Source organism: Chiloscyllium plagiosum, chromosome 17 (assembly GCF_004010195.1).
Source record: "Chiloscyllium plagiosum isolate BGI_BamShark_2017 chromosome 17, ASM401019v2, whole genome shotgun sequence".
NCBI lineage: Eukaryota > Metazoa > Chordata > Chondrichthyes > Orectolobiformes > Hemiscylliidae > Chiloscyllium > Chiloscyllium plagiosum.
This window is the reverse complement of record NC_057726.1, coordinates 52,406,322-52,434,305: the sequence shown is the minus strand read 5'-3', so window position 1 is coordinate 52,434,305 and position 27,984 is coordinate 52,406,322. Positions and strand designations below refer to the sequence as shown.

At 38.1% G+C, this 27,984-nt stretch overlaps 1 protein-coding gene across 2 annotated transcripts in view; it reads left to right on the top strand.

The window, feature by feature from the left end:
- Nucleotides 1–27,984, top strand: part of ranbp10 (RAN binding protein 10) — a 159,097-nt gene that overhangs the window by 91,579 nt on the left and 39,534 nt on the right. The window contains exons 5-7 of one of the 2 annotated variants that reach the window (XM_043707073.1): nt 19,179–19,201; nt 24,028–24,212; nt 24,285–24,424. In XM_043707073.1, the coding sequence (XP_043563008.1) occupies nt 19,179–19,201; nt 24,028–24,212; nt 24,285–24,424 (348 nt within the window). The remainder of the gene's footprint in view (nt 1–19,178; nt 19,202–24,027; nt 24,213–24,284; nt 24,425–27,984) is intronic. The other variant, XM_043707074.1, reaches the window with a different exon arrangement.

Sequence of the window (27,984 nt, the reverse complement as noted above, 5' to 3'; positions counted from 1 at the left end):
GCCAATGTTAAAATCATAAAAAATATTATTTTGGTATTACCTGATTTTTGTTTTTGTTTTGGCTCCCTGACAGCAACAGTTTATTGGATGGCAAATTGGTCCCTTAAACATCCTCAACTTTAATAGGCATAGAGGATGAATTTTCAAAAAATAAAGTGCACTGTATAAAATATATTAAGCAATAAACTGAAAGTACATCTTAGTTTGCTAATCAAAATTTGCATCATTTGTACATGATGGCTGTTAAGAGGAAAAAGATTTAAGTTTTTAGTTCTCAAAGTGGAGAGTGTGGTGTGGAAAAGCACAGCAGGTGCTTTTCTGATGAAGGGATTATACCTGAAATGTCAAATCTCCTGCTCCTTGGATGCTGCCTGATCTGCCTGGCCTGCTGTGCTGTTCCAGCAATAAAGTTTCAACTTTGATCTCCAGCATCTGCAGACCTCACTTTCTCCTCCTGATGAAGGGATTATGCCTGAAATGTCAAATCTCCTGCTCCTTGGATGCTGCCTGATCTGCTGTGCTTTTCCAGCACCACACTTTTGACTCTGATCTCCAGCATCTGCAGTCCTCACTTTTTCTATTAGTTCTCACAGTGACTTAGTTTCCATGAACATGGCAGTGAAAACTCCTGTCCCTTTGTTTGCTGCATGCTTATTTGGAGGGTTGATTTACTTGATGCAGAACTAAGCTTTTCAGTCCTCTGAGTTGTAGATAACTGGAGCCTGAATATTTGCAGTCGATACTCATGTGGAGAATTGTACAGCATATTGAAGCATTTGTAAGTACAATTGCAGACTGCTTACTATTCCAAAGCAAAGCTGGCACTTCCAGCCGCAACAGTATCTATATATAGCATATTTAATATAGTCAAATGTCATAAGTGTCTAAGATGAGTGGTATCAATGAAAACACTAAGCCACATGTGGCTATAAGAAAATCTGACCAAAATTTTGACCAAAGAGGGAAATTCTAATGAACATTTTAAATAGCCAAGGGCAAGATATTTAGGAGATCTTTCTGGAGTTTGGGGCCACAGCAGCTTAAAACATCATCTCCAAATGATGAAATATTTTTAAAAAAGTGATGTATAAGAAGTTAGACAATGAAGAATGTACAGATCTAATAGCTAGTGGGGCTGGAATAGGCTACAAAGGTTTGAAGAGGTTAAGAACATAGCGGGATTAAAAATGAGGGTTTTAAAATTGGGCCTTTCAGATAAGTAGGTCAACAAATTCAGGGCTGATGGATGTGTAAGATTTAGTTACTGAAAATTTAAATTGGAATCTTTGTTTCAGAAATCAGGGCCTGTTATGCGACACATAATTTGATGTTTATTCTTGTATTTTAACTGATTAATCACTGATGTTAATCACTGACATATGCCAGAAATCAACTAAGGAGTTCCCTCTCTCACACTCTTCCCACACTGCTCCCAATATAATTGGATTTGCCCCCTCTCAATCCACTCACCCACATCCCCATTCATCCCATCCCTCACTTTCACCCCCTCCATTTATCTCCTTGCCCAGTGTTCAGCACTAGTCCCACGACCCACCCATTTACCTTAACATCCACCTCTCCCTCATTAGAAACTCTGAGATCTCTGAAAATGTTAACTGAGCATACCACCTGGTCTTGTAAAAGTGGGACATGGTCATTCCATTGCTCTTATCAATCCTGCTTTCCATGGATGTTTGCACCAAGAGATTGCTGCTGAAACTGAAACAGGAAGATGCGCTGCAAGGACAGGGACAAAAAGGTAGTATTGTAATTTTCTTCACAATAAGTTGTGGTGAGGGACATGCGATGCGTAAATTTGAAATTTAAAATAGCAGTATATAGGTGGGACATTCTTGTGAAGGCATTTTCCCATGCATTTGGTATTAAAACTGTAGCAGCAGTACAAAGAGAACATTTCCTTAAAAAGGGAGGGATGACTGATGACAGTCATGAAAATTATTCTTTGAATATTGACAAAAAGAGTCAAACCCCTGGAGTTTCTAAATATTTTACCTTTAAAGGAGAGGCATTTCCTTGCACTTCAAATCACAGAAGTAAACCGGTAGAGGTATTCAAAGACACTGAAGCAAGTTGATCACTGATGCTTGCTTCTGATAACATTTGTCTTCCAGAGGAGTTAATAAAGGAGAAAACATTAATTGGAGTTTACAAACAAGTCCCACTATACAGCATTGGATTACAGAGTGACTTAATAAATGGCGAGGTTATAGTTGGACGAATGAAACAAATCTTTATAGAAAATATTGATTTTTATCTTGGGAAATATGGCTCCTTCAGAGGTTTTGCCTTCATTGAGGGTGTGGCACAATCAGTAGACATAAAATAAACTGAGGTCTTAAGGAAGGAAGTCCTGGATTATTTTCTGACTCGCTGTTATGACTAGATCTCAGGAGGAAGAACCTATGACAAAGGGAATTGACTGAAATTCAATTATTTGATAGTTTTCAAAAGATTGTAAAACCAAAAGGTGTAGGTCAGGAGAACAAGGTTGATATCTTTGGCTAATCATCTTCAACAGAAAAACAAAAGATGGATCCTGAATTGAGAGTTAGACCAAACAGCATTGACAGGTATTGAATCAGAATGCACAGCTGAGAGTTGTTACTTTTGAAGATAAAGTACTACTGAGGAAATCAATTTAAATCCCAAGTGACGAGGAATGTGCAGTGGTCCTTCTGGTGGTAGTTCCATCTGAGTATCGTAATACATTTTGCACATCCCCAAGTGGCCTGTCATTATAATGTTGTGAGGTATTAAGAAAATGCAAGATAAAATATTAAAACTATTTTTATTGGTGAGGATTACACAAAAATGCGTTCATAATTTGTCAGATTGATGTGTATGGCCTATGTAGTGGAGAAACTCCATCTATCAATTAAGCCTTTTAATCTCAACACTAGATTTCAAATAACTATTTAGCAGGGTCTTACTAACTGTGTAGGACTCCAACCTAAAGCCAGGAATGGGAATAAGTATCTTGTAACAATTATGGATGTTTCCAGAAGATTTCCTGAAGCAATAAAAAGATGAGGTATTGATAACTCAAAGAAATAAAATTTGAATGTTGATATGATTATATAGCACAAATATTCAAATAAATTATGACCAGTTTGTGGTGGAAAATATTACTACAACCTCTTATCAGATAGCATTAACCTTTTGAAGATCATGATTTGGAGCTTATTGTATAGAATATCCAAATGATTGGGATAAAGGAATTCCCTGCTTAGAGTTTGCCATTTGGTATGGTCTCAATGAATCAACAATCTTCAGTCCTTTTTAACTGATATTTGGACGTGAGGTCTATTCAAGAAAGGATGATAAATTAAAGCACAGTTTACACTTGCATCTTAAATCTCAAGTTTTAGAGAGGATCTAACCAAAGTATGAGAGTTGACCAAACAACTTTTGAAGAGTGCACAACACTGAAAGGAATTGGCAAAAAAGCTGGAGACAAGGTATTAATATTGTTGCCCCTCTCCGGAACCACGAAGACCTTATCAAGTCAAAGAAACACAATGGTGTAAATTATGTAGTGAGTACTCCAGACAGGAGAGAGGATCAGCCGATGTGTCATGTTATGATCCCACTTGACGTTATTACCCCACCAGTTGTATTCTAGACAAGAACCTGGCTTGATATACCATATTTTTGTTTAAGCATGAGATTGGAATGCTGCAGATTTTGCTTTAACAATAAAACTGAAGTTTATTACAAAAGAGCTAAAGTAACTTAGTTCGCTATACTTTGTGGTTGGCACTATTGCCTCAAAATGCTAGGGACTAGAGTTTGATTCCAGACTGTGTGTGGAGTTTGCACATTTTCCTAGTATCAGTATGGGTTTCCTCCCACACTACAAAGATGTGCAGATTAGGTAGATTTGCCATGCTAAATTGGCCATAGTGTCCAGGAATGTGCAGGATCAGGATTAGCCAGGGGAAATGCAGGGTTACAGGGCTAGGGTCTGGGTGATTTGCTCTTAAGAGGGACAGTGCACCAAATGCTCTGTTTCCATAATGGAGGGATTCTATCATTCTATGTATCTTGCCCTTCTCAGCAGCACAGACCTAAACACCCAATCTAATCCAAGAACTTAACAAGACTAACCTACTCAAAGTGAAGCTGAAATGCTTCCTTTCTCAATTATAGACATTTCCCTTTAGCTTAAAGCTGAAGTTCCAGAATACACTAACCAACCTTGAGGGCCCATTGTTTTGTGTCCCACATGATAAATAATCTAACTAAACAGAAGTCCATCAGCAGTACACAAAATCCATTACCTCCAAAGCCAGACCTTAAAAACTTTCAAACATAAATCACCCATGACTTCAGAAGTACTTACAACTGAATAATTAACTTCAGACATTCTGAAAACCCACTAGTAACTAACTCAGCAAAGCAGAAACCCAGATCCTCAAAAATAACAAAAAATTAAATGTTTAAATCTCACAATTGACATTATGACATTTAATATATTGACAATATTATAGCAAGCGTGATAGTCAGGAGTGAAGTGTAATTGTGATAAAGTAGGAACTGGAGATTGAACTGAGAATTTTTATTCTGTTTGGAGACTGCATCATCAATTGAATGTTCAAATGTTGATCCTCCAGAAATCATAATAGAGGTGTTTAAAAGGTCTGGTAGCATGATAATTAGTCATTCAGAAAGTTATTGAAGTGACTTAAAGTTATTGCATACTCAAATTGATTGGGGTGAATATGCCAGGTGAATATTTGGCTGACCATGATGAATTGCATGTAAAACAACACCCTTGCAGACTCATTCCAGCAAAATAAACTCGAGTGAGGAAAGAGTTAAAGTTTTTAATGGACAGTGACATTGAACTAAGTCATAGTAGCTTGAGCTTACCTCTTTTTTGATATTGATGAAACTGGATGGGTAGCAAAGATTCTGAATTGATAGTCACAAAGTCAACACAGTAACAAAGCAATCCCTATTCAATTCCAAGATTGGAAGACAGTATTGAAAGACTTGCACAAGCACAATTCTTCACCAAAAATCAAGAGCGAAAAGAATATCATGTGTTCCATTGCCTGACAACATGAGGAGTATCAGCTTTTCAAACATTGAGTGGACTTTATTAATGCAAAGTCTCTTCCATTTGGAATAAAAGCGTACCAGCAAAGCTCTAATGATTAACCAACAAAACCATTGAAGGGCTATGTAACTGCATGGTTTACATCAATGATGTGGTTATATTCAGCCAAACCTGGAAATAACACGTACACCACTTGGTTAAATTGTTTGATCGATTATAAATTTTGTGAAAAGTAAGTATTTCCAATGCAGAAGTGACCAGTCTTTCAATGCTGTCTTCCAATCTTGGAATAGAATAGGGATTGCTTTGTTACTGTGTTGACTTTGTGACTATCAATTCAGAATCTTTGCTACAATGGGACAACGCTAAATTGCACTTTGAAGTGAAAGTATTTGAAAGGGAAAAACTGTTTTGAATTTTCCCATGCCTGGGATGAAACTCAAAATATTGCATTGAGTGGATTTTATCAGAAGTTTGTTCTAAACTTCAACATTATGGTGATCCCTGACATTTTTTGAAGAAAAACAGAAAATTTGAATGGACACAAGAATGTCTAAGTGCGTTTGACAACATGGGCTGTATAATTGTATCAAAGTTGTACTGACAACTGCAATTGTTTTAGCAGTATTGAATTATGCAAAACAATTCAAACTGGCTATTGATGCCAATGACAGTGGTATACATCATTTTACAATAAGAAGATTCAATAGGGATTGAATGGCCACCAGTTATTTCTTGAAGAAACTAAATACATATCAAAATAAATATTTGGTGCTGAAAGAGTCATCCAATCTTGTGTTGGCTGTCTAGAATAGTTAGTTTCAAATTGACATTACCAGCAGTTCTAGAAAAACTTACTTGTATGGACTATGATTTTTTAAAACTAGTTTGGATCAAGAACTTGTGATGTTTTGGTGAAGTTTAATCCTCTAATATATAATTTAAAATTATTTAACTATTATAACTGCCTTATCAAGAATATGTGAAGGATATTAAATGCTATGATTCAAATGGAGTTATGTAAAATAAGGTTGCCACAAAACTCACTATGTTAAGGTCAGTATATTTTTAAAATTCATTCATGGGATGGGGGTGTTGTGGCTAGGCCAGCATTTATTGTCCATCGCTAAATGCCCAGACTGCAGTTAAGAGTTAATCATATTGTTATGGGTCTAGAGTTGCATATAGGCCAGACCAGGTAAGGATGCTCCCATAAAGGACGTTAGTGAATCAGATGGGGTTTTTCCTGACAATGAACAGTGGATTCATTGTTATCATTAGACTTGATTCCAGATTATTTTTATTGAATTCAAATCCACCATCTGCTATGGTGGGATTCGAATCCAGATCCCCAGAACGAGGGCGGCACGGTGGCACAGTGGTTAGCACTGCTGCCTCACAGCGCCAGAGACCCGGGTTCAATTCCCGCCTCAGGCGACTGACTGTGTGGAGTTTGCACGTTCTCCCCGTGTCTGCGTGGGTTTCCTCCGGGTGCTCCGGTTTCCTCCCACAGTCCAAAGATGTGCAGGGTCAGGTGAATTAGCCATACTAAATTGCCCGTAGTGTTAGGTCAGGGGTGAATGTATGGGTGGGTTTCGCTTTGGCGGGTCGGTGTGGACTTGTTGGGCCGAAGGGCCTGTTTCCACACTGTAATCTAATCTGTAATATAATCTAATCTAATACTACGAGACTGTCACCGCTCCTAAATGGGTGAGTTACTTCTGTTGAAGATTTTTTAAATAAGCATAACTAGGCCAAACAGTCCTTCTGGATAAGTGAGTTGATCCAGTTTGTCAAAGATTAGGGACCCACTGAATTGTTAGTGGAAGATTGTTTTTGCTATGGTGATTTAAGACTGGAAGTGGGCGATCCTGTGTTTTCCTCTATCATTTTTATGATTAAGCAGAACATATGATTTTTTCAAATAAAAGTTGGACTTTTTTTCTTGAAATTGGTTGGCATGAGTGATGTATTTTTGTTGAAATATGTTCTATTATCATTGTACCCTATTCTAGTTACTGAACATACTGTACTGAATCCAAGAACTACTGAACACCACACTACGTCTATTTAGCTTTTGCACAGCTCCATTTGGTGATTGGAATATTTGAGTATGTGTTTGGGTTTTAGCAAATGCTTGAACCAGTAATACAAAGGCCCAGAATTTCCAAGCAAATACCATGTGATCAACTAGATAATGCTACAAGTTTCAAAACCATTTTCTAAGTCTGGCTTTCAGAGTAACATAATAAAGCGTGTCTTGGATACTTTCTGAGCAAGTTGAGTTGGGAAAGACTGGATGTACCCAGTTTTCTATGCTAGTAGCTCCTATATAGTAAGTGTAATGGTCCGGTTTGAATGTTGGTAAATTGGTCGGTAGGTGAGCAAGAGGTGTAGAAAGGTAATGGGGGGGGCTAGGTGGCTGTGGGTAGGGCCATGAGGTGTGTGGCTTGATTTGAAAGAGCATTGGTGGAGAGGCTAGGCAGGTTGGGGGTAGAGTTAGGTGGCCAAGGTATGAGATTGTTCAGGTTAGTCAGGGAGGTGATGATGGTGTTGATTACAGGTGTCAGTTGTGGATTTAGCCAGACGTTAGACTAGGTTTTCTAATATTTGCTCACTAACTATCCAGATAAGTCCCAAGGAATTGTTTGCAGTCTCCTGACTCTGAGCTGGAGTCATTCACTGAGGACCCTGGAGAGCAAGGAAATTTCCCATCAAATTGAAAGTTAAGGCATTTCCCACTTAGATTCAAATGTCAATTGAATTAACAGCATCTTGATGTGTATCTTTGGTCATATGCCTGGTCTGCAACAAGCTGGAAGGTTTGGCTGAAGGCCTTTAAAGATGAAGAAAACCATTTGAGTGCTCTTACATCATCACCTGGAAAGATTGTTATTTTCAGTATCCAATATCTGTACAGGAAATATACCTGCTACTCTTTTCCAGAAATGTATTCATGGAAAATTCTGTTTGAATACTATAGAATATTTTGTTGGTCTTTATAACTTTACCTTTAATCAGTGTTCTTGGTTAGACCTTAAGGCCTTGAGTAATAGGAGCAGGAGTAGGCTGTCTAGCCCCTTGAGCCTCTGTGTTCTGTAGAGTGATGACTGTTCCAGTATTCCTCACACCCACTTTCCTGCTGTTTCCCTTTAACCCTTGATTTCCTCTGATCAAAAACCTATCTATATCAGCCTTAAATACACATTAGGACTCTGCACTCACAGTTCTGTGGCAAGGACTTCCAAAGACGTTTTACCCTCGGGAAATTTCTCCTCATCTCAGTTTTAAATTGGCACCCTTTAATTCTAAGACCATGCCGTGTGTTCCTATACTCTCCTGTAAGGGGAAACATCCTCTCCGCATTTACCCTGTTAAGACTGTTAAGAAGTTGAAAAATGTGGTGCTGGAAAAACACAGCAGGCCAGGCAGCATCCGAGGAGCAGGAGAATTCGACGTTTCAGGCATAAGCCCTTCAGGAATGAGGCTGGTGTGCCAGGCGGGTTGAGATAAAAGATAGGGGGGAGGGAATTTGGGAGAGGGGCGCTGGGAATACGATAGGTGGAAGGAGGTGAGGGTGATAGGCCAGAGAGGGGGTGGGGGCAGACAGGTCGGGAAGAAGATTGCAGGTCAAGAGGGCAGTGCTGAATCCGGGGGTTGGGACTGAGATAAGGTGGGGAGAGGAGAAATGAGGAAGCTGGAGAAATCTACATTCATCCCGTGTGGTTGGAAGGTTCCTAGGCGGAAGATGAAGCACTCTTCCTCCAGGCGTCGTGTGGTCAGGGTCTTGCGATGGAGGAGGCCAAGGACCTGCATGTCCTTGGCGAAATGGGAGGGGGAGTTAAAGTGTTCAGCCACGGGACGGTTGGGTTGGTTGGTGTGGGTGTCCCACAGGTGTTCCCTGAAACGTTCCGCAACTAGGCGGCCCCTCTCCCCAATGTAGAGGAGACCACATCGGGTGCAATGGATACAGTAAATGATGTGTGTGGAAGTGCAGGTGAATTTGTGACGGATATGGAAGGATCCCTTGGGACCTTGGAGGGAAGTGAGGGGGGATGTGTGGGCACAAGTTTTGTACTTTTTGTGGTTGCAGGGAAAGGTGCCAGGAGTGGAGGTTGGGTTGGTGAGGGGTGTGGACCTGACGAGGGAGTCGTGGAGGGTCTCTCCGGAATGCTGATAGGGGTGGGGAGGGAAATATATCCCTGGTGGTGGGGTCTGTTTGGAGTTGGCGGAAATGACGGAGGATGATACGATGTATCCGGAGGTTGGTGGGGTGGAAGGTGAGGACCAGTGGGGTTCTGTCCTGGTGGCGATTGGAGGGGCAGGGTTCAAGGGCGGAGGTGCAGAAAGTGGAGGAGATGCAGTGGAGAGCATCGTTGACCACGTCGGAGGGGAAATTGCGGTCTTTGAAGAAGGAGGCCATTGGGTTGTTCGGTAGTGGAATTGATCCTCCTGGGAACAGATGCTGCGGAGGTGAAGGAATTGGGAATATGGGATGGTGTTTTTACAGGGGCAGGGTGGGAGGAGGTGTAATCTAGGTAGCTGCGGGAGTCGGTCGGTTTGTAGTAAATGTTTGTGTTGAGTCAGTCGCCCGAGATAGAAATGGAGAGGTCTAGGAAGGGGAAGGAGGAGTCTGAGACGGTCCAGGTAAATTTGAGGTCGGGGTGGAACGTGTTAGTAAAGTGTTCAACCTCCTCGTGGGAACATGAGGTAGCGCCAATACAATCATCGATGTAGCGGAGGAAAAGGTGGGGGGTGGTGCCAGTGTAGCTGCAGAAGATGGACTGTTCCACATATCCAACGAAGAGGTAGGCATAGCTGGGGCCCATGGGGGTGCCCATGGCTACTCCTTTGGTTTGGAGGAAGTGGGAAGATTGGAAGGAGAAGTTGTTAAGAGTGAGGACCAGTTCAGTCAGTCGAAGTATGGTGTCGAAGAAGACTGTTAAGAATCCTACATGCCTCAATGAAATCTCCTCTCGTTCTTCTAAACAGCAGTGAATAGAATCCAAATCTATTTCACTTCAAATAAGACAATTCCTCCATACCGGGGATCATCCTTTTGAACCTTCTCTGAACTACCTCCAAAGAAATTATATTGTTTCTTAAAGAAGGGAACCAAAACTACTTTCAATACTGCAGATATAGTCAAAACTTGTACAGTTTCAGGAAGACTTCCCTACTCTCGTATTCGAATCCCCTTGAAATTAGGGCCAACATTCCATTAGCATTCCTGATTACCTGCTGCACCCCGTACTAGCTTTCAGATTTTCGTTCACATGTACCCACCCAAGACCATTTGTGTTGCAGCTTTCTGCACTTTTTCTCCATTTAGATAATACTGTTATTTTGTTCTCTTCCAAAATGAACTTTGCATTTTCCCACATAATACCCAATTGCTAACTTTGTGCCCACTTATCTCTCTCTACTGTATCCCTCTGGCAATCTGCTTTTCCACCTATTTTTGGGTTGTCTGCAAATTTGGCTATTATATTTGCTTCCTTTCTCCAAATCATGCATATATATCATAAATATATCATGGTCACAGCACTGATCCCTATGGAACCACATGGATCACAAATGTGAAAAAGAACCCCATATCCCCACTCATTCTTCCCTGCCCATGAGACAATTTTCTATCCATGCCAATCGTCTACCTCCAACAGTGGATTCTTATAACTTAACCTTTGTGAAATACCTTGTCAAATGCCTTCTGAAGTCCACATACAACACACCTATTGGATCCCTCCTATCCACTCTGGTTGAGACTTGCTTGGAAAATCTCCAATAAATTAATCACACGATGTTACTTTCATTAGCTAAGCTGACTGCTTGAATAGATTATGATTTTCCAGATGTTCAATAATTGATTCCATGCTTTTCCAACAATAGATGTTAGGTTAATTGGCTTATATTGTTACTGCTTTTTGCTCTGTCCCTTTTTTTAAATAGGGGCATCACTGGCAGTTTTCCCATCGTCTGGTATATCTCCAGGGTCCTAAAAAGTTTGTAAAAAGTTACAAGCAATACATCCACTATCTCTAGCTACTTCTTTTAAGATCCTTTATGAAGATGTGGGTGTACTGTACCTTTAAGAAAGTTAAAAGCTAGCAGAACTGCCTGACAGCACCAAATGTACTCAACAAGATACAATGTAGCATGTGGGCCAGCAGTTTGGGTAGCTGGCTGCCTGGAGACAAAAAAAAATTGAATTAGGCCAATCAGTTTAACTTATACCCCGAAAAATATCAAGTTTGAATTTAGTATATTGACAATCTTAAAAGCCAATGACACAATCCGATGCTTTGGGGGGGATATGAGACTACGGAAAATTGAACAGTTGGGAGGAGTACTGCCATGCCACCAGCATGTCGAGTCCACCTGAAAAATAGCTCTCTTAAAGGTACCTTGATCGATCAGTGAGCTGTGAAACAGACATCCCTAAGAAGAAGAAAAGACAACTAAGGAAGAGAAGATTTGACGACTGGCTGGTTTTGAAAGCTTGAAATTTTGGTAAACCTTAATCAGGGGATTTTATCGGGGAATAGTATTATAGAAGGGAAAGGTTTAAGATAGTTTAGAGGAAAGAGTTGTAAATAGTTGTTGGTTAATTATTCTCTGTTATACTGTACGAAATAAAGTTGTTAATTTTTACCTTAAATAGTTCTTGGTCTCTCGAATTTTCACAGATTACTGCACAGGATAAATCTTTTCTGTGTTGCTGATTTAAAATAAGCAGGAGGGTTTACTCTGTGTCGTAACAAGCTCCTTTGCCATTGTTGTCTTCCCCACAACTATCTCCCCAGGTTCGTTTTCTAAGAGGTCTGTGTTCATTTTGATTTCATTTTTTACATATTTAAAGAGGCTCCTTTGTTGTCAGTTTTTATAGGCTTCACTAGTTTGCCCTCGTACTTTATTTTAATTACTTATCTAGTCTTAATTACTTTTATAGTCCTACTTTCCCGGATTTATCTCCGTGCTCAAGGCCATCATTGACTTTTGCCTCCTTGTATGCTTTTTTCTCAACTAAATGCTCTCCTTAACTTCCTTGTTTGGCCATGGTTGATTTGTCACTCTCTCTTTGAATCTTTCTTCCTGATGGAACATATTTTTGCTGAGACTCATGAATAACCTCCTTAAGTGCCTGCCACTGCTTGCTTACTGTCATTCCTGTTAGTCTATCCACCTAGTTCACTTTAGATAACTGTATCCTCATTTCATTGCAATTTCCTTTATTGAAGTTAAATACAGTTGTTTCTGACCCAAGTTTCTCATTCCTAAAATGAATATTAAATGATATCATGTTAGTACAGTGGCTTCCTAAGGGATTGTTTACTCTGTCATTTATTAAACCTGCCTTGTTTACTCATTATGAAATCCAAGATAGCCTGCTCCTTGGTTGGCTCCATGACTTATTGCTCTTAAAACGATCCCTAACGTACTCTATGAATTTTTTGTAGTACCTACCTTCTTCAATTTGATTAACCCAGTTATATTAAAGTTACCATGATTACTGCTGTATTCCTTTTCCCTCGTCTTATTACTTGATGTTTTATAACCTTTCTTAGAGTGGCTACTTCCTTTCATTAAAAGGCTGTATGGCAGATCAGTTTATTTGAAGGAATCACCCTGAATGGCAGGCTGTCACTAATCATGTACACAAGGATTAGTGCTAAATGCAAAGCAATCTATGCACGTTCTATATAAATGTTTTGGACGTGGAGACCAATTGTAAATCTGCTGATTATACCAAACTGGGTTGGAAGTGGAGTAGATGCAATGAGCCTTCAAGAGTACAGCCGAAATGAACGGGTTAAAATATGATAGATGCAATATAATGTGCATAATTGTGAAGTGATTCACTTCGGTAGAAGAACCAATTGCAGAATGTTACTCTAATGATAAGAGGTAGGGATGTGTAGGTGTCCAAAGGAATCTGGGTGTCCTTGTTCTTAAAGTACAACAAGCAATTAGGAAGGAAAATGGTAAATTGCCCTTCATCTCTAGTGGATTTAAGTACAGGAATAAAGATGCCTTGCCACAGTTGTGTCAAACTTTGCTAGTTTACCTTCAGTATTGTGAATAGCTTTGCTCTCTTAGCTAAAGAAGGATATACTGCATTGAGAGAGTATAATAGTGTTTTAGCAGATTTAATCCTGGGCTGGCAGGATTGTGTTTTGAGAAAACTGAGTTTACATTTCCTCGATGCTCTCAGTGCAGTTTCCTTTACGTTGGTGAGACCAAATGCAGACTGGATGAACAGTTTGCAGAACACTCTGCTTTGTCTGTAGGAATGACCTTGACCTTTCAGTTGCTAGCCATTTCAATAAGCCACCTTTGCTTACATGCTAACATTTCTATCCTGGGCCTGCTGCAATGTTCCAACAAGACACAAACAAGCTTGAGGAACACTGCCTAATTTTCCTTTTCTAGATCTCTGTATTAAATACCACAACTTCAAAGTCTGACTGCATCATATCTGTTCTCAACTTTTCTTATATTCTCAAAACTTTGCTCTCAGTAGAAAGGAGCCATTCTCATTCTTTCACACCTGATTAAATCACTTTCTCTTTCACTACCATTAACAAACCCTTTGTCTTTTTGAACCAGATATCATCTGATCCCTTCGCCTCGCCTCCAACTCTGACATAAAATATATTTTTAAAATGTTTTCCAACCACTTTTAGTTCTGAAGAATCATATTGGACTCCATGTGAACCTTGTTTCTTTCTCCACAGTTGCATGCCACACCTGCTGAGTTTCTCCATTTTCTGTGTTTTATTTCCTTAGAGGTTTTGAAAAACAAGGGGTGACCTCATTGGAACTTAAATTCTTGCAGATTGTGACAAGGTGGATGTATATACAATGTTTCTTCTAGCTGGTGAATCTAAAACCGTGGAATATAATCCGAGAATAAGGGAGGCCATTTAAGACTAAGGTGAGGAGAAAGTTTGTTCATTTGGAGTTGGTGGATATTCAGACCTCTACCCCAAAATGCTGTAGAGGTACAATCATGCAGAAGATACAAGAGAATATTCCATATTCTGGAGACTAATGATCTCAAGGGGTATGAAGATAGTACAGGAAAGGGGCATTGAAATAGATGATCAGCCATGATTTCATGGAATATTGGAGGAAGCTCAACAGGCTAATTGGCCTCTTCCTCTGTTTCTAAACTTCAGAGTTTGTGGCCAAAGCAACTGAAGTCCCACAAAAGGTAAAGCAATGAAAATTGGAGTTTTGGGGAAGTCACAGTAGGGGAACACTGAGATTTTGGAGACATGTAGAGCTGAAGGAAGATAAAAGCATACGGAGCAGTGAATTCATAAATTAATGCCAAAAACTAACCATGATCAGTGAATTCAGGGGTTTATGGCTGAAAGAGACTTGGAATTTGGATACTGTGTCAGAATTGTAAATGAATGCATGTTTAGTGAGAGTAGGAATTCATTGTAATGGTTGAATCAGGAGGTAACACAAGCACAGGTGACGGTTTTGGTGACAAGAACTAAGATGGGCAGTGTCAAACGATAGCACAGAGTTAGAATTAGGCAATCTTGGTGATGCAGAGAGTGTGGGATTAGAAACTTGGCTCAGTTGAGTTGGACAACAAAATGGTCAATCATGTAGTTCAGCCTCTGGCAGTAGCCAAGAGTGAGGATGGGAATGATAACTCAGAAACAGAGTTTATGGCAAGGATCCATAAAACAACAGCTACAATTTTCCCAATATGTAATTAGAAGAAATTTCTCATTGAATATGAAATGTCAAATAAGTTGTATAAACAAACAGTAGTGGAAAGTTCAAGACAGGAATGAGGTACTCATTGGGTATTGTCAGCATCTAAGTGGTTTCTGACATTCTTTCAGATGGTGGTCAGGGGCGAGCACGTAGGTTAAAAATGGAATGGAGTCAGAGAGATTCTTGGCAGACACCAGAGGTAACTGCAAAACCAGAAAGTGAAACTATTGTCTGTAATTTTCTGGCTGTGATTGTTTAGGCAGGAATAGAACCTGGCGAGTGTTAGGCCCATCAGCTATATGACAGTGAGAAAAATGTTCTAGGACTATATATGGTCTCCTGCACTTATTGACAAGTTGCAAAGAATCAGGAAGTATATCAATGCAGCATTAGTTGTTTCTGATTTAATTAACTCTGAGCAGATGTGAGGAGAGGCCTGAACGAACCTTTAAAACATAACAACCACTCCAGCAGTGAAAGACAGATCTCTGGAGAGTTGATCAAATTGTTACAGAATAGAATGAAGCCATTCTGCCCAATTTGTCTGTGCCAAATCTCCAAATGAGTAATATACCTACTACCATTATCCCTCCTCCTCCTTATAACTATGCACTGTCTTCACTTTTAAGATAAATTTCATCTTGAACATCTTGACTGAACTTGCATGGTATCCTAAACCCAATGATCTTTAATTTTTACTCTGGTCAGAAGTGAGGATCTTTGCTGGTTATATAATTACTCCAGCTCCTCAGTACTGAAGCAGTCTATTCTGTTATATAGCAGGACCTGGATAATATTCAAGCTTGGGCTGAAAATGCCAAATAATGTTTGTGCCACCCAAGTGCAAGACAATGACATCTTCACCAAGATGAAATCTAGTATCTTGCTTTTGTTTTTCAATGGCATTATCATTGTTGAATTCCCCAGTATCAAACAGTAAATCCCAGTGGGGGTTTACTGTTCACAGGAGACTCACCTGGACCAACATAGGTCAGAGGATGGAAGTTCTAAGGTGACTGACTCCCTCACTGATTCTCCAGAGCTTGTATATCATCTACATTAGTGTTGGAATACAATCCATTTGCTTGATTGAATGCAACTCTGACGTCACCAGGAAGAACAGCCTGCTGTAAGTTCCCCTCAAAGCCACGTACCATCCTGATTTGGAACTATTTTGTCATTTTTTCACTGTGGCTGAATCTAAATACTGGACCTCCCTTACTAATATTGGTATACTTAACATTGCATTCCCAATCTTATGTGAATTACTGTAAATCTGTAAGGGTACAGAGGATAGTTATTGTTGTGGTAAAACACTCATTAAAGGATCATTTTGTTTTTTGGTGCTTTACTGGATCAGTGAAACAATTTGTTACTTCCATTCACCAAATTGAGCACAGGTCTGAAATTAATCTATTTGAACTAAATTAGTGACCAGTAGGAAGGAGTGAGAAATCTATTGGTGAACTGCCTTAACTACTGCTGAATACCTGCAAGAAACTGGTAAACATAGGCATTGATAGGAGTTGGAACAGTTCGATTGCCTACCCCTTTGGGGTAGAATATTTTCTATTTCCAGATGCACTCAAAACTATATTTAACAGGTCATCTCTTGCATTCTAATTTACTCTGGTCTTGAATGTCTGCAGTGGAAGTGCTTGCTGTCAAACTGGTTGTTAATTGTCAGTCTCTTAATACTTGAATATTGAAAGAAGCTGATTTGGAGATATTTTAACCTGAAGAGAGGTGCTTGAGCTAATTGTAATGTGTTTGATCTGTAATTGGTATCCATTTTAAATATTTTGTAAATACTGGAGTATTCTTTACAACAGCAGCTCTGTTGATAATATTATGCAATTAACTTAAAATAAACTCATGGATCCCAATTAGATATTCTCACCTGCAAAACATTTTTTAAACTCATCTTAGTGATACTGATGCCAAAATTCAGTACAATTGAACAAATCTTTCAAGAGGTTTCAAAGTAAAGTAAAAACCATTAAAGTATAACCCTTAATAAGAATAGCAGCAGCATACATGTAAATGGCTCTAGTAATGTTTTACATATTTATCATATTGAGCTGTGGTAGGTAAAAAACTTATTTTGTTACATTTTGAAGTATTATTATTACTATGCAAGCCTAGCCAGCCACTATTTTGAGTAACATGGAAGGAAAGGTTAAGTGAAAAATCAGTTACTACTTTTGGATGCTTTGGAGGGAGGGATGTTGATCAAGATATCACAAATATGTGATCATTTAATATTCCCCTGTGCCTTTGGAATAGGTGCACAGAACCTTAATTTCTGCATCATTGTGGGGGCACTGCCTAAGCCAAAGCAGCACTCTTAATTATTTTATCATAACATAGACTCCATCCTTAATTCCTACAAGGGCAGTGCTTGGTTGTATTGTTCTTTCTTAGACCAATTTTCTTAATTTAAACCTTCACCACAAAGAAACATGGTAACTTGAAATGTGTTCAATTTCCACTAATAACTCATTTTAAAAAGCTGTCAGCAGAAAGCATGCAATTTGTGATGGTTTTTTTATCGCTTTATTTTTCTGTCCTTGTCTTTCCCTCACCCTCATCTACCTGTATCATGTAATCCAATTTTTAAAAAATCTGACCTCCACGTGATGCCCTTCGGTTCACAGGCACAAAAGTTGAAGATTGTATGACATTGCATCCATATTATTTAGGTTTCTTTTAAAAGAAAATGAGCTAGAAGGGGTTGCAATAGAATGGTCATATGTTGTGTTTACACACTGTTTGGAAGTGACAGGACAAATTGAAGTAACTGTTTGGATGAGTGCTTTCATAAATGGTGGCATAAACAAAAGTGTTAAATCATTCTAAGAGGCTTGTTCCATCTGCTAATGTGAGAGGCCACATTTCAAGTTTTTTTTTTGGACTTGTGGGACCAATGAACAATTCTCAAAAACACCAAGTTCAACATGGCATTAAACATACTTTTCAAAGTAAAATTTAGATGATAAAACAATAGAAAAGCAATACATTAATTTTAAAAAATGAGTAATTAATAAAGATGACCATTGAAAAGTTTCACGTAGTACATCCAAGTCTTCTTTTGTCTGAAAAGCAGAGTGAGAGATAGACAGACCGGTTAGGCCCCAAGTCATCAAGAAAGGTGGAAGGAACCAGGGCTGAGCTGAGGAGTTGATTTAACCAACATCAAACCTGTATTCACCTCTAACGGGATACAAGTGATGCTATTGTAAACCAAATTTGTGCCAGAGCGGGAAAAGAAATGGTTTGCTTTTCAGCCTGAGTTTTCTTTCTTTTGAATGCAAAGATAATGAAAGTTGTGGACAGTGTGATAAGGATGCGGGAGTGAAGCTAGCAAAGTCTGCTTTGCAAGAGCTTTCATGACTTCATTTTGTGCTCCATTCTATGATTCATCACTAGGATTTGATGTTTAATGATGAAAAACTTTTGTGTGCTAAGTAATGAGCTGGAATTCACTGTCTAAATGGTTGGTGGAATTAGGTTCAATGAGGAAGATGAGTACTTGAAACCGGTTGCAAACCTAAGATGGAGGCATTGGAATAAGTATAATTTGGATAGGTCTTTTCCAAGTGGCTTGATGCACCAAATGACCACCTCCATCATATATAATTATATGATTCCAGGTAAATATAGCATTTTTGGAAGAACTTGATGACGACTCTATTTTCTAATTTTTTTATTTCTATAGTAAAACATTTGTCTTAGACAGTGGTTGTGACAGACTATTAGAATGTCATTGGTACAGTGCAAACGTGATGTATTCATTCAATCACAAACTATTGTGTTGTGGATTTCCCTTCCCAGCATGGAGTTCTGCTCCTACAGGGCTGAAGCAATTTTTTCTCTTCAACCACCAGCTAACGTTCGTAGGTACTAATCTATCAAATACACACTTACAGGCCAGAAAGTATAAACGAGATTGCACAATTCTATGAATTACATATGGATTAACTTCTGTGCAAATGAAGGATACGATCTAGGCAATCAGCAAATAAAGATCTCAAATTATACAGGTTAAGCTAACAAAAGATTGTTGTGGATAGATTACACTGATATATTAATGTTTTTGATAGTTACTGCAGAGTGTGCAGCTTTCATATCTCAATTACATTCACTCTGGACACTTGCTGATTGGCGAAATTAGAATTAGTTGTAAACATATAGGTCTGTATAAAGATCAAGAGTGCCACCTTTTGACTGTTTTCTGATGTAACTGTAATGAAATCTGCAATGCTAAATCTACTGCGTAGATTACATGCTCTCCATACTATTGAGTAGTTACTATGCAAAAAAAAAAGTTAATTGGTGTTTTGGATTTCTTTTACAGGAATAGCATTCACAGACCTGCCTGTAAGTATAAATAACTTTTTTTTCCTGAACTGGAATCCATTTTTAAAAGTGCTTTTTTGCCAAAAGTCTTTACCGAAAGCAGTTCACTCTGGAAAGAGCCAATTAGCTGCCATTTTTAAAAAATTATCTTTTTAAATTTTTATGTCACTTAATGTACTGACCTGGTTGTGGTTGTAATTCAGGCAAAGCTGTTAATATTTGTTACCATTTCTCAGTAAAATTGACAGCCATCTCCACTTCAAGCGCATGCGCAGTTCCACACTGAAATGTGGAAGTTGCTGTCATTGATTCTCCTGTTCTTCCACAAGGTGTGCTATGGAGAGTCTCACAGTTGGAAATCTTAGAAATCAAGTGATTTAATATGAACTTCACCATTTCATATTATTTATTTTGTTGTAAAAATACTTGAAGTTTTTCCTTGTTGAAAGAGATGTAAGTAGATTTTTAATGGTCTGCTAAGTCATAGTTGGTGTTAATTGATCTCTCTGGCCCTGAAAAATGTAATTTTATATTTGAGGAATGTTAGCTGTTCTGATAATGATTCAAAATTCATTCATTTGTTTTTAAAATATTATATTTCAGCTTCTACCTCAATTAATTACAATCTTTGCTGCATTGCATGTAGTTTTCTTTTGATTTAAGTACATTCCTTGGAAGATCTCAAAACCTACATTAGTCGTTCTGCTAACTCATGGTCCAATTAATGCTTTTCATGATACTAAGCCATACAGACTAGTCAGCTCCCATGTTGCATGTTAGGTTCTGTTGAGTATAATGATACAATTCCAAAGATCACTATTCTCAGTAACATCTGGGGGCATGAAGAGGGAACTAAAATGATATCAATTAGGGCTTCGTCAATCTGGTAAAATTTGCAAAAGTAATGTCACGTGCTCCCATAACACAACACACTCTAAAGAAATTAAATATATTTTTCAATATCTGATTTAAAACATGAAAGTTAATCAGAGCTGTTTAGTTCCTGGTTTTGGTCTTTGACAGTTCTTTCTGATTGGCTGCTTCGCCTTTTTAATGATATCACTGTTGCTGGATGCTCCCGAATCCCACTAACTCATGAAATTAGTAGAAGGAAAGGTGAAATCCAGCCATATATTTCACTAGGTTTTTGTGGAAGCTTACTTTGAAGTCAACAACAAAAATTGATACTTTGCCACGAACTGCAAAATTTGGACCACTGTTAGTTGTTTCCTGCTTAGGCCATGAGAGTTGTGCTTCTCTGGTTATAAATATTAACTGTACTTGTGAAGAGTTAAGTATTGTGCGAAGATTATTTGGAAAGTTTCTTTTCTAATATTATGGAGTAGATATTTGAAAAGTAACAAATCCATTAATTTGAATGATTATATTAGGTAGGACTTTTCTTTCATATGCATTATTGTTGTTTTGGAATGTTGGAAATATCCACCTAGTTATGTACATGTATGTGGTGTCACTGTATATTTAATTTCTTTAGTGTGTTCTGTTATGGGAGCACGTGACATTACTTTTGCAAATTTTACCAAATTGACAAAGCCCTAATTGATATTCTTTTAGTTCCCTCTTCATGCCCCCAGAAGTTACTGAGAATAGTGATCTTTGGAATTGTATATCATTATATTCAACAGAACTTAACATGCAACATGGGATCTGCCTAGTCTGTATGGCTTAGTATCATGAAAAGCGTTAATTGGACCATGAGTTAGCAGAACGACTAATGTAGGTTTTGAGATCTTCCAAGGAATGTACTTAAATCGAAAGAAAACTACATGCAATGCGGCAAAGATTAGTGGTGAGCCAGAGGATTAGGAAATGTTTACAAACCAACAAAAGACAACTAGAACAAATAATAGAGGGAGGAGATAATTTTGAGGGTAAATTTGCAAGTAATATCAAGATTGAAAGCAAGATCTTCTTTAAATATATAAAAAGCAAGAGAGAGGTCAAAGTGAACATTGGACACTTTGAGAATAAAGCTGGGAAAGTAATAATGGGGAAGCAGGAAATGACAGTTGCTGAATAACTATTTTGCATCAGTTGAAGATACAATAGCATTCAAAAAAGGGGGTAAAGAGTAAACACGTGCAATATCAATCACTTCAAAAAAAGTGCTAGGAAAGCTAATGGGACTAAAGACCAATAGGTCTTCTGGATCTGATAGCATGTATCTTAGGATATTTAAAAGAAGTAACTACAGAATTAATAGATGTATTGGTTATAATCTTCCAAGAATCCTTAGATTTTGGAGAAATCCCAAAGATTGGAAAGCTGTAAATGAAATTTGTTTAAACTGGAGAGAAGACAAAAAAACTAACAATAGGCTAGTCAGCTTCACATCTGTCATTGGGAAAATGTTAGTCAAGTATAAAGGATGTAATGGTAGAGCATTTAGAAATACCTAATGCAGATTATTATTCAGGCTAGCTTCATGAACAGGAAAACATGCCACACAAATTAATTTGAATATTTTTGAGGTGGTAACAAACAGAATAGATTAAAGGGAAGCAGTGGCTATGATACATTTGGACTTCCAGAAGAGATATAATATGCTACACATTAGGCTACTTAATGAGCTAACAGCCCATGATCTTGTATGTTGTGTTCTAGTGTGGATTTAGGATTGCATAACTAATAGAAGACCGTATTAGGATAAAGAGTGGTGGGGTGGGTGGGGTGTTCATTTTCAGGATGGCAATCTGAAACTAGTGAAGTGCCACAAGGCTCAATTCTGGGGTCACAATTATACATTGATAAATTCAATGTAGAAAGTGAATATACTATAGCCAAGTTTGTGAATGCCACACAATACGTGGGAAGGCTGAGGAAGATCATATCTCCAAAGGGATATAGACGGGTTTATCGAGTAGACAACAACTTAGTAGTTGGAATATGATGTGGGAAAATGTGAAGTTATGCATTTTATCAAGAAGTGTTGAGCTGAATATTAATATTTTAAATCGAGAAAAAACTACAACATATAAATTCAGGCAATAGGGAAGGCAAATAGAATGTTGCAATAAAGGAAATACCATGTAAAAATAGATCTGTTGCAAAAACTACACCAGGCATGGGTCAGAACACATCCGAAATACTGTGAAAAGTTTTAGTCCCCTTAACTAAGGGTAGATGTACTGGCATTGGAGGCAGTAGAGAGAGGGTTTACTGGATTGATCCTGAGTACGGAGGATTGTCTTTGAGCAGAGGTTGAATAGATTGCGCTTGTATTTGGAATTTAAAAGAAAGAGAGGCAACCGTTCAAAGCATGCAAGATTCTTGGGGAACTTGATGGGGTACATGCAGAAATGTTGTTTCTCCCTTGTCTCTGACTGGAGGGCATAATCTCAAAGTAAGAGGTTTCCCATTTTAAAACCGCGATGAAGAATTTCTTCTCTGATGGTAGTGAATCTATGGAATCACTTCCACAGACCACTGTAAAGACTGGGTCAATAGTATATTTAAGACTGAAATTAACAGAATTTAATCAGCAAGGGACTCCAGAGTTGTGGGGAAAAGGTAAGAAAATAGAGTTGAGGAGAATTAGACTGATGATCTTGTTGAATGGCAGGGTAGACAATAGGCAAGATTCTGCTCCTACATCTTATGTTCTAATGTTTACTGCGTGGAATCTTCTGGAATTTGGATTTCTCAGTACAAAACTTAGTGTTTGAAAGATGCTGAATTCTGAATCAAACTCTGGTAACTGTACCAATGTTTATTATTACTGTGAAGGAACGGACTGATTTAATGCATTTTAAGTGAACCTTTAATTATCAGAAGTTTAGGTGTTGTGGATGTGTTCGTATGCAGTTGGTAAACAGAGTCATTTGTTCCAAACCAACAACAGAGCCTGTAGCTACCCCACTCGCTTCATAAACAACACCAGTGTCTTGTAAATGCCTGTACTATTCCTTAATGTGGTTCAGGGTCAGATATTAATTTTTATAATACTACCATAAAGTATCTGGAGACATTTTATTACATTAAAAAGGCACTTTGCAGATACAGGTTTATAGCAATATGGCAGGTTAACTCGTCACTTAGTCACCATGTTTCCAGGATGCTTTTGAAGAGTGAACAGTAAAATTATGACACAAACAATTATTTTAAATATATTTTCGGTAACTTAATTAAAAGCCTATTTTGGCATAAAACAGTTATGCCACACTTGTTAGTATATCTGAATCTCATACTGCTGCCATTGGATACAGTGTTCTATCCAAGGGAGGATTCATGAATAAAGAGAGCCTCAAGACAGACCCAGGAGTTCATCTTGTGTCAAGCAATCAGTAAGACATTTCTGTGGGCCAGCTGCAAGAAAAAAGAGATTTAAAGACTAAGAAGTATTGATACAATAAATTATTGACTGACCAGAATCCCTAAAATTTTCTAAGAGTTATGTTTAAATGCAAAATGTGGCAATATTTTAGCAAATGCTGTTTTGATATTATTTAAGACAATTTGCTTTAAAATTATGTATGCAAGATGTTTGTAAATGGTGACAGCCTATTGCTTGGGGTCTGTAATGCTAAAATAGTGGGATACTGACTTGAAAATTTCAAGTGCTCTTACTGGAATGGAAGTATTCACAAGGAAAGTGAGAGGGTGAAACTAATCTTTAGCAGGGACAAAGATTGGGCAGCAGCAGAATGAATGGATATTAAAATTAGGGAGTATAATTGGTTGTCGGCTTACGACTGTACTTACTAAAGTTCCACCAAAGTTGAATTTCATATTTAGGAATTCTATTAATAAATTCCTTTGATTTCCATTTTGCGTTTGTTATTGACTGTAATATTAATTTGAGCATTGTCACTACTTTTGTCTTTCAGCCTAACCTGTATCCAACTGTGGGGCTTCAAACTCCGGGTGAGATAGTAGATGCCAATTTTGGCCAGCAGCCATTTGTGTTTGACATAGAAGATTACATGCGTGAGTGGAGGGCAAAGATTCATGGCACAATTGAGCGATTTCCTATAGGAGACAGACTAGGGGAATGGCAGACGATGATGCAAAAGTAAGAAATGCTGCTCCTTGCTTATCATACATAATGGGTTAGCTGATTGATTTGGTACCATATTTAAACTAGCTCATTGTGTGAGAATTTGTTTTATAGCATGGTGTCGTCCTACCTGGTGCATCATGGGTACTGTGCAACAGCAACTGCCTTTGCCAGAGCAACAGGGCAGACCATTCAAGAGGAGCAGAGTTCAATCAAAAACAGACAGCGTAAGTCTGGCAGTGATGTGTATGTGTATAACATTTTGAAATTTATATTTTAAGTCCCCTGTTGTCTCAGTTGCTAACTGCACTGCCCAATATTGGTATGTGCCAAATGAATTTTGAGGAGGGAATTGCCTAACAAAGTAATAGTTGGTGCACTGAAGTCAACTTCTGCAGCTCCAGACTACAGACAAAAACATTAATGAGAGCACTCAATAATGATCCAAATATAGGAACCTTGTTTCACCATGAAAATAGTTGCTGTCTATCTCTGCAATAAAACAGTCTGCTGGCATAGATTTTCAACTTGCCACCCAAGAGTAAAACTCACTGGAAAGCAACAGGAATTAAATTCTGCCAGTTTCCAAAACAGGCATCTGAGCAATTACATCTGTGCGGCATGTTGAAAATCAATGTATTAAAAGTTTTTGAAGGCAATTGAATTATGCCAGTGTGTGAATATATGCTAGATTAAGCCAGAGAAAATTGGATATTGAAAAATATAAATTCAGTTGTTTGAATTAGCATGGCCTTCCATTTATTTTACATGGCCTAATCACACAGCCACCTGAGTAGATTCAATCCGTCAGGAGAATTAGGAAGTAAAATTTGGGATGTGCTGACTTTACCAACACCTTCAAAAATTGTTTCAGGAGCAAACTTATTTTATACTTGCATTTTGTTTTCATATCTCTTGTAAATGGTAGGAATATTAAAATGGATGCATTTTACATGAAGTCTCAGGCTGGAAGCAACTAAATGGACAGATGTATTGTGAATATTTTATCATTTACTTTCAAAAACACTATTTGAAATGTTCATCAAAAAATATCTATGTTAAAGTGTTAAACAATGAAATTGAGCTGATTAAGAGTCTGCAACTTACTAATGGTGTCTTTGTTATGCTTCCAAAAACAAGCATTTACAAAATAGCTGTTTAGCATTATATAATGTTTTCTTGCTGTGGGTAATGAATAACAAATCCACAACAGTATCTTGAATCCATTATTTTGACTTTAACTACCTCTAAGTGTTATATAGCTTTGCTTTTGGCTATCAGGAACTTACCTCTGGAGATATTGTCTGTCCCAGGCAGACACAAAACCCAAGCTTAGCCTCTATTTTCAGAGCTATATAAAGAGCAGTGATGCTTCGGGTGGAGATTAAAGCTGCAATTTAAAATTGTTGCTGTAAATCGGAATTATGGAAGCCCATCTTGCTTCTCTGCACAGGTCCTGAGGAACCTGTACCACAGTCAGTTTGTTTCAGTGCTAGCAATCTCATTCTGAATCAGGTTGTTGTCTTTTCAGGTCTTAGATGGGCCTTAAAACATCATCCATGCAACTACTTCAGTTGTTCCAGCTATTGTCTTTCAGATCATGCATCAAATTTAAAGTGTAACTGCCTGATTTAAAAAGACAAAAGCTAGACGCCAGGGAATTAGCATAACATCCACGGGGAAATTACCAGAATTTAGGTTAAGGTTGGAGTTTCAGCTGATGAAAGAGAACCAGAATGAATTTGTAAAGGATATAACATGAGTGAACTTCAGTGAATGTTTTGAGAAGTGACTGAAATGGTGAACTGGGAAATCTATGTGGATGTTATTTACATGGACATCTGGAAAGTATTTAATCCTGTAAAGGACTGCTAGTTAAAGTTGAAGCTTGTAGAATTGAGACCAAATTGTTGAACTAGTTAGAAAATTAGCTGAGGAGTCAATAAGGATAATTAGTAGTACCTGAATTGGCAACATGTGACCTGTGGAGTGTATTAAGGATTTGGGCTGGATTCACAAGTACTTATTAATGACTTGGACGGAACTGAATGCAGCATATACCAATATATTTTTACCATAGTTTGCCAATGACAAAATTAGGCAACATTTAAACAGTTTGGATGGAAGCATAAATGTAGAAAGGATATTAAAAGATTGAGTAAATGGGCAAAACTATGGGAAAATAGATTGTATTGTTGACAAAAGTAAGGTCATCTACTTTGAACCCAAGAGTTTAAAAACTAGAAATTGATAATCAGAGACTTGGGGTTCAGGTAAGTAGAGTATTAAAATGTCATGAATAGAAGCAGAAAATAATCAAAAATCAAGAATGCTGTACTGTATAGCTAGAGAATACAAGGGGTTAAAAGTCATTTATTATTGTCCTGATTAATTAGAACACACCTGGAGTATCAGAAATGGTTCTAGGCATCAAGCATTATGAAATTTATTACAATAATGCACTTACAAAGGATAGATTACAAACTAGAGTAATATTGCCTGGAAACAGTGGAGTTATATGTTCAAGGATTTTTCACATGCTCGGTAGGTAGAGATAAGCTATTTATTTCCACTGTTTGAGTTGCTTCAGCCGAGGGGCCATAACACCAAACTTAGAGCCAGAGTATGGTTGATGGAAATTAGAAGTTCACTTGGCAAATGCAAGTTAATGCTAGATAGTTTGATTTTTAAATTTAAGATTGATAAATTTGTGTTTAATGTAAGGATATTAAGGTATATTTTATAAAAGTGGGTAAATAGAGTTCTGTTTGCTGATCAGCATTTATCAACTTGACTGGAAAAGCTAAACAGCTTTGTATTGTTCTTCTTTAGATAGATATGAGTTATTTCATTTATGTATATTTGAAGAAGAGCAGAGGTGTTCTTCTAACTAACATTCATCCTTCAACCAACTCTGATTAATTATTTATGGATTCTCTTTAATTTGCTATTTGCAAATTAGCTGTTGTTTGCTTACATAATGGTAATAGCCACATCTCAAATGTAATCAGTTACCTGTGAAACCCCACCTGGGTGTTACCATTGATCAGAATCTTAATTGGCCAATAGATATTAATACTTTGTCTACAAGAGCAGATCAGAGGCTATGTCAAACAACTTGCCTCCTGCCTCCACAGTGCCTGTCCACCATCTGCGAGTTATAAGTCAGAAATGTGATCATGAATATTCTGCACTTACCTGGATAAATTATACTCCTTAACAACACTCAAACCTCGACACCATCCAGGACAAAGTCCTCTTGATAGACATTCCATCTAACTCCTTCCACCACCAACATATACCATTTACAAGATACTTCAAATTGCCAGTGTTCCTTAAACAGCATCTTGACACCTGTGACCTCTACTACCTCGAAGGACAAGGACAGCAGATAAGTGGAAGTACCACCACCTGCAAGTTAACTCCAAGCCACATACCATCCTGAATTGGAACTAAATTGTTGATCCTTCACTGCTCCTAAGTTAAAATCTTAGAACTTCCTCCCTAACTGCACTGTGAGTTTGTCTACACACCAAGGACTGCCTCGGTTCAAGAAGGAGCTTCCCACTCCCCCCCCCCCCCCCCCCAAAGGCAGTTAGTGATGGGCAATAAATGCTTGCCTAGCCTGTGATCTAACCCTAACCTACATGCCATGATTGAATATTAAAAGCTTGCTTGCAATGATTTTCCACCATGGTTGGTGGAAATAATTGAAGCAAGACATTTTTAAAGCCATGTTTAAGCAATGAATACTGGCATTAAAACTAAGGCTTTTTTAGTTGAAAGG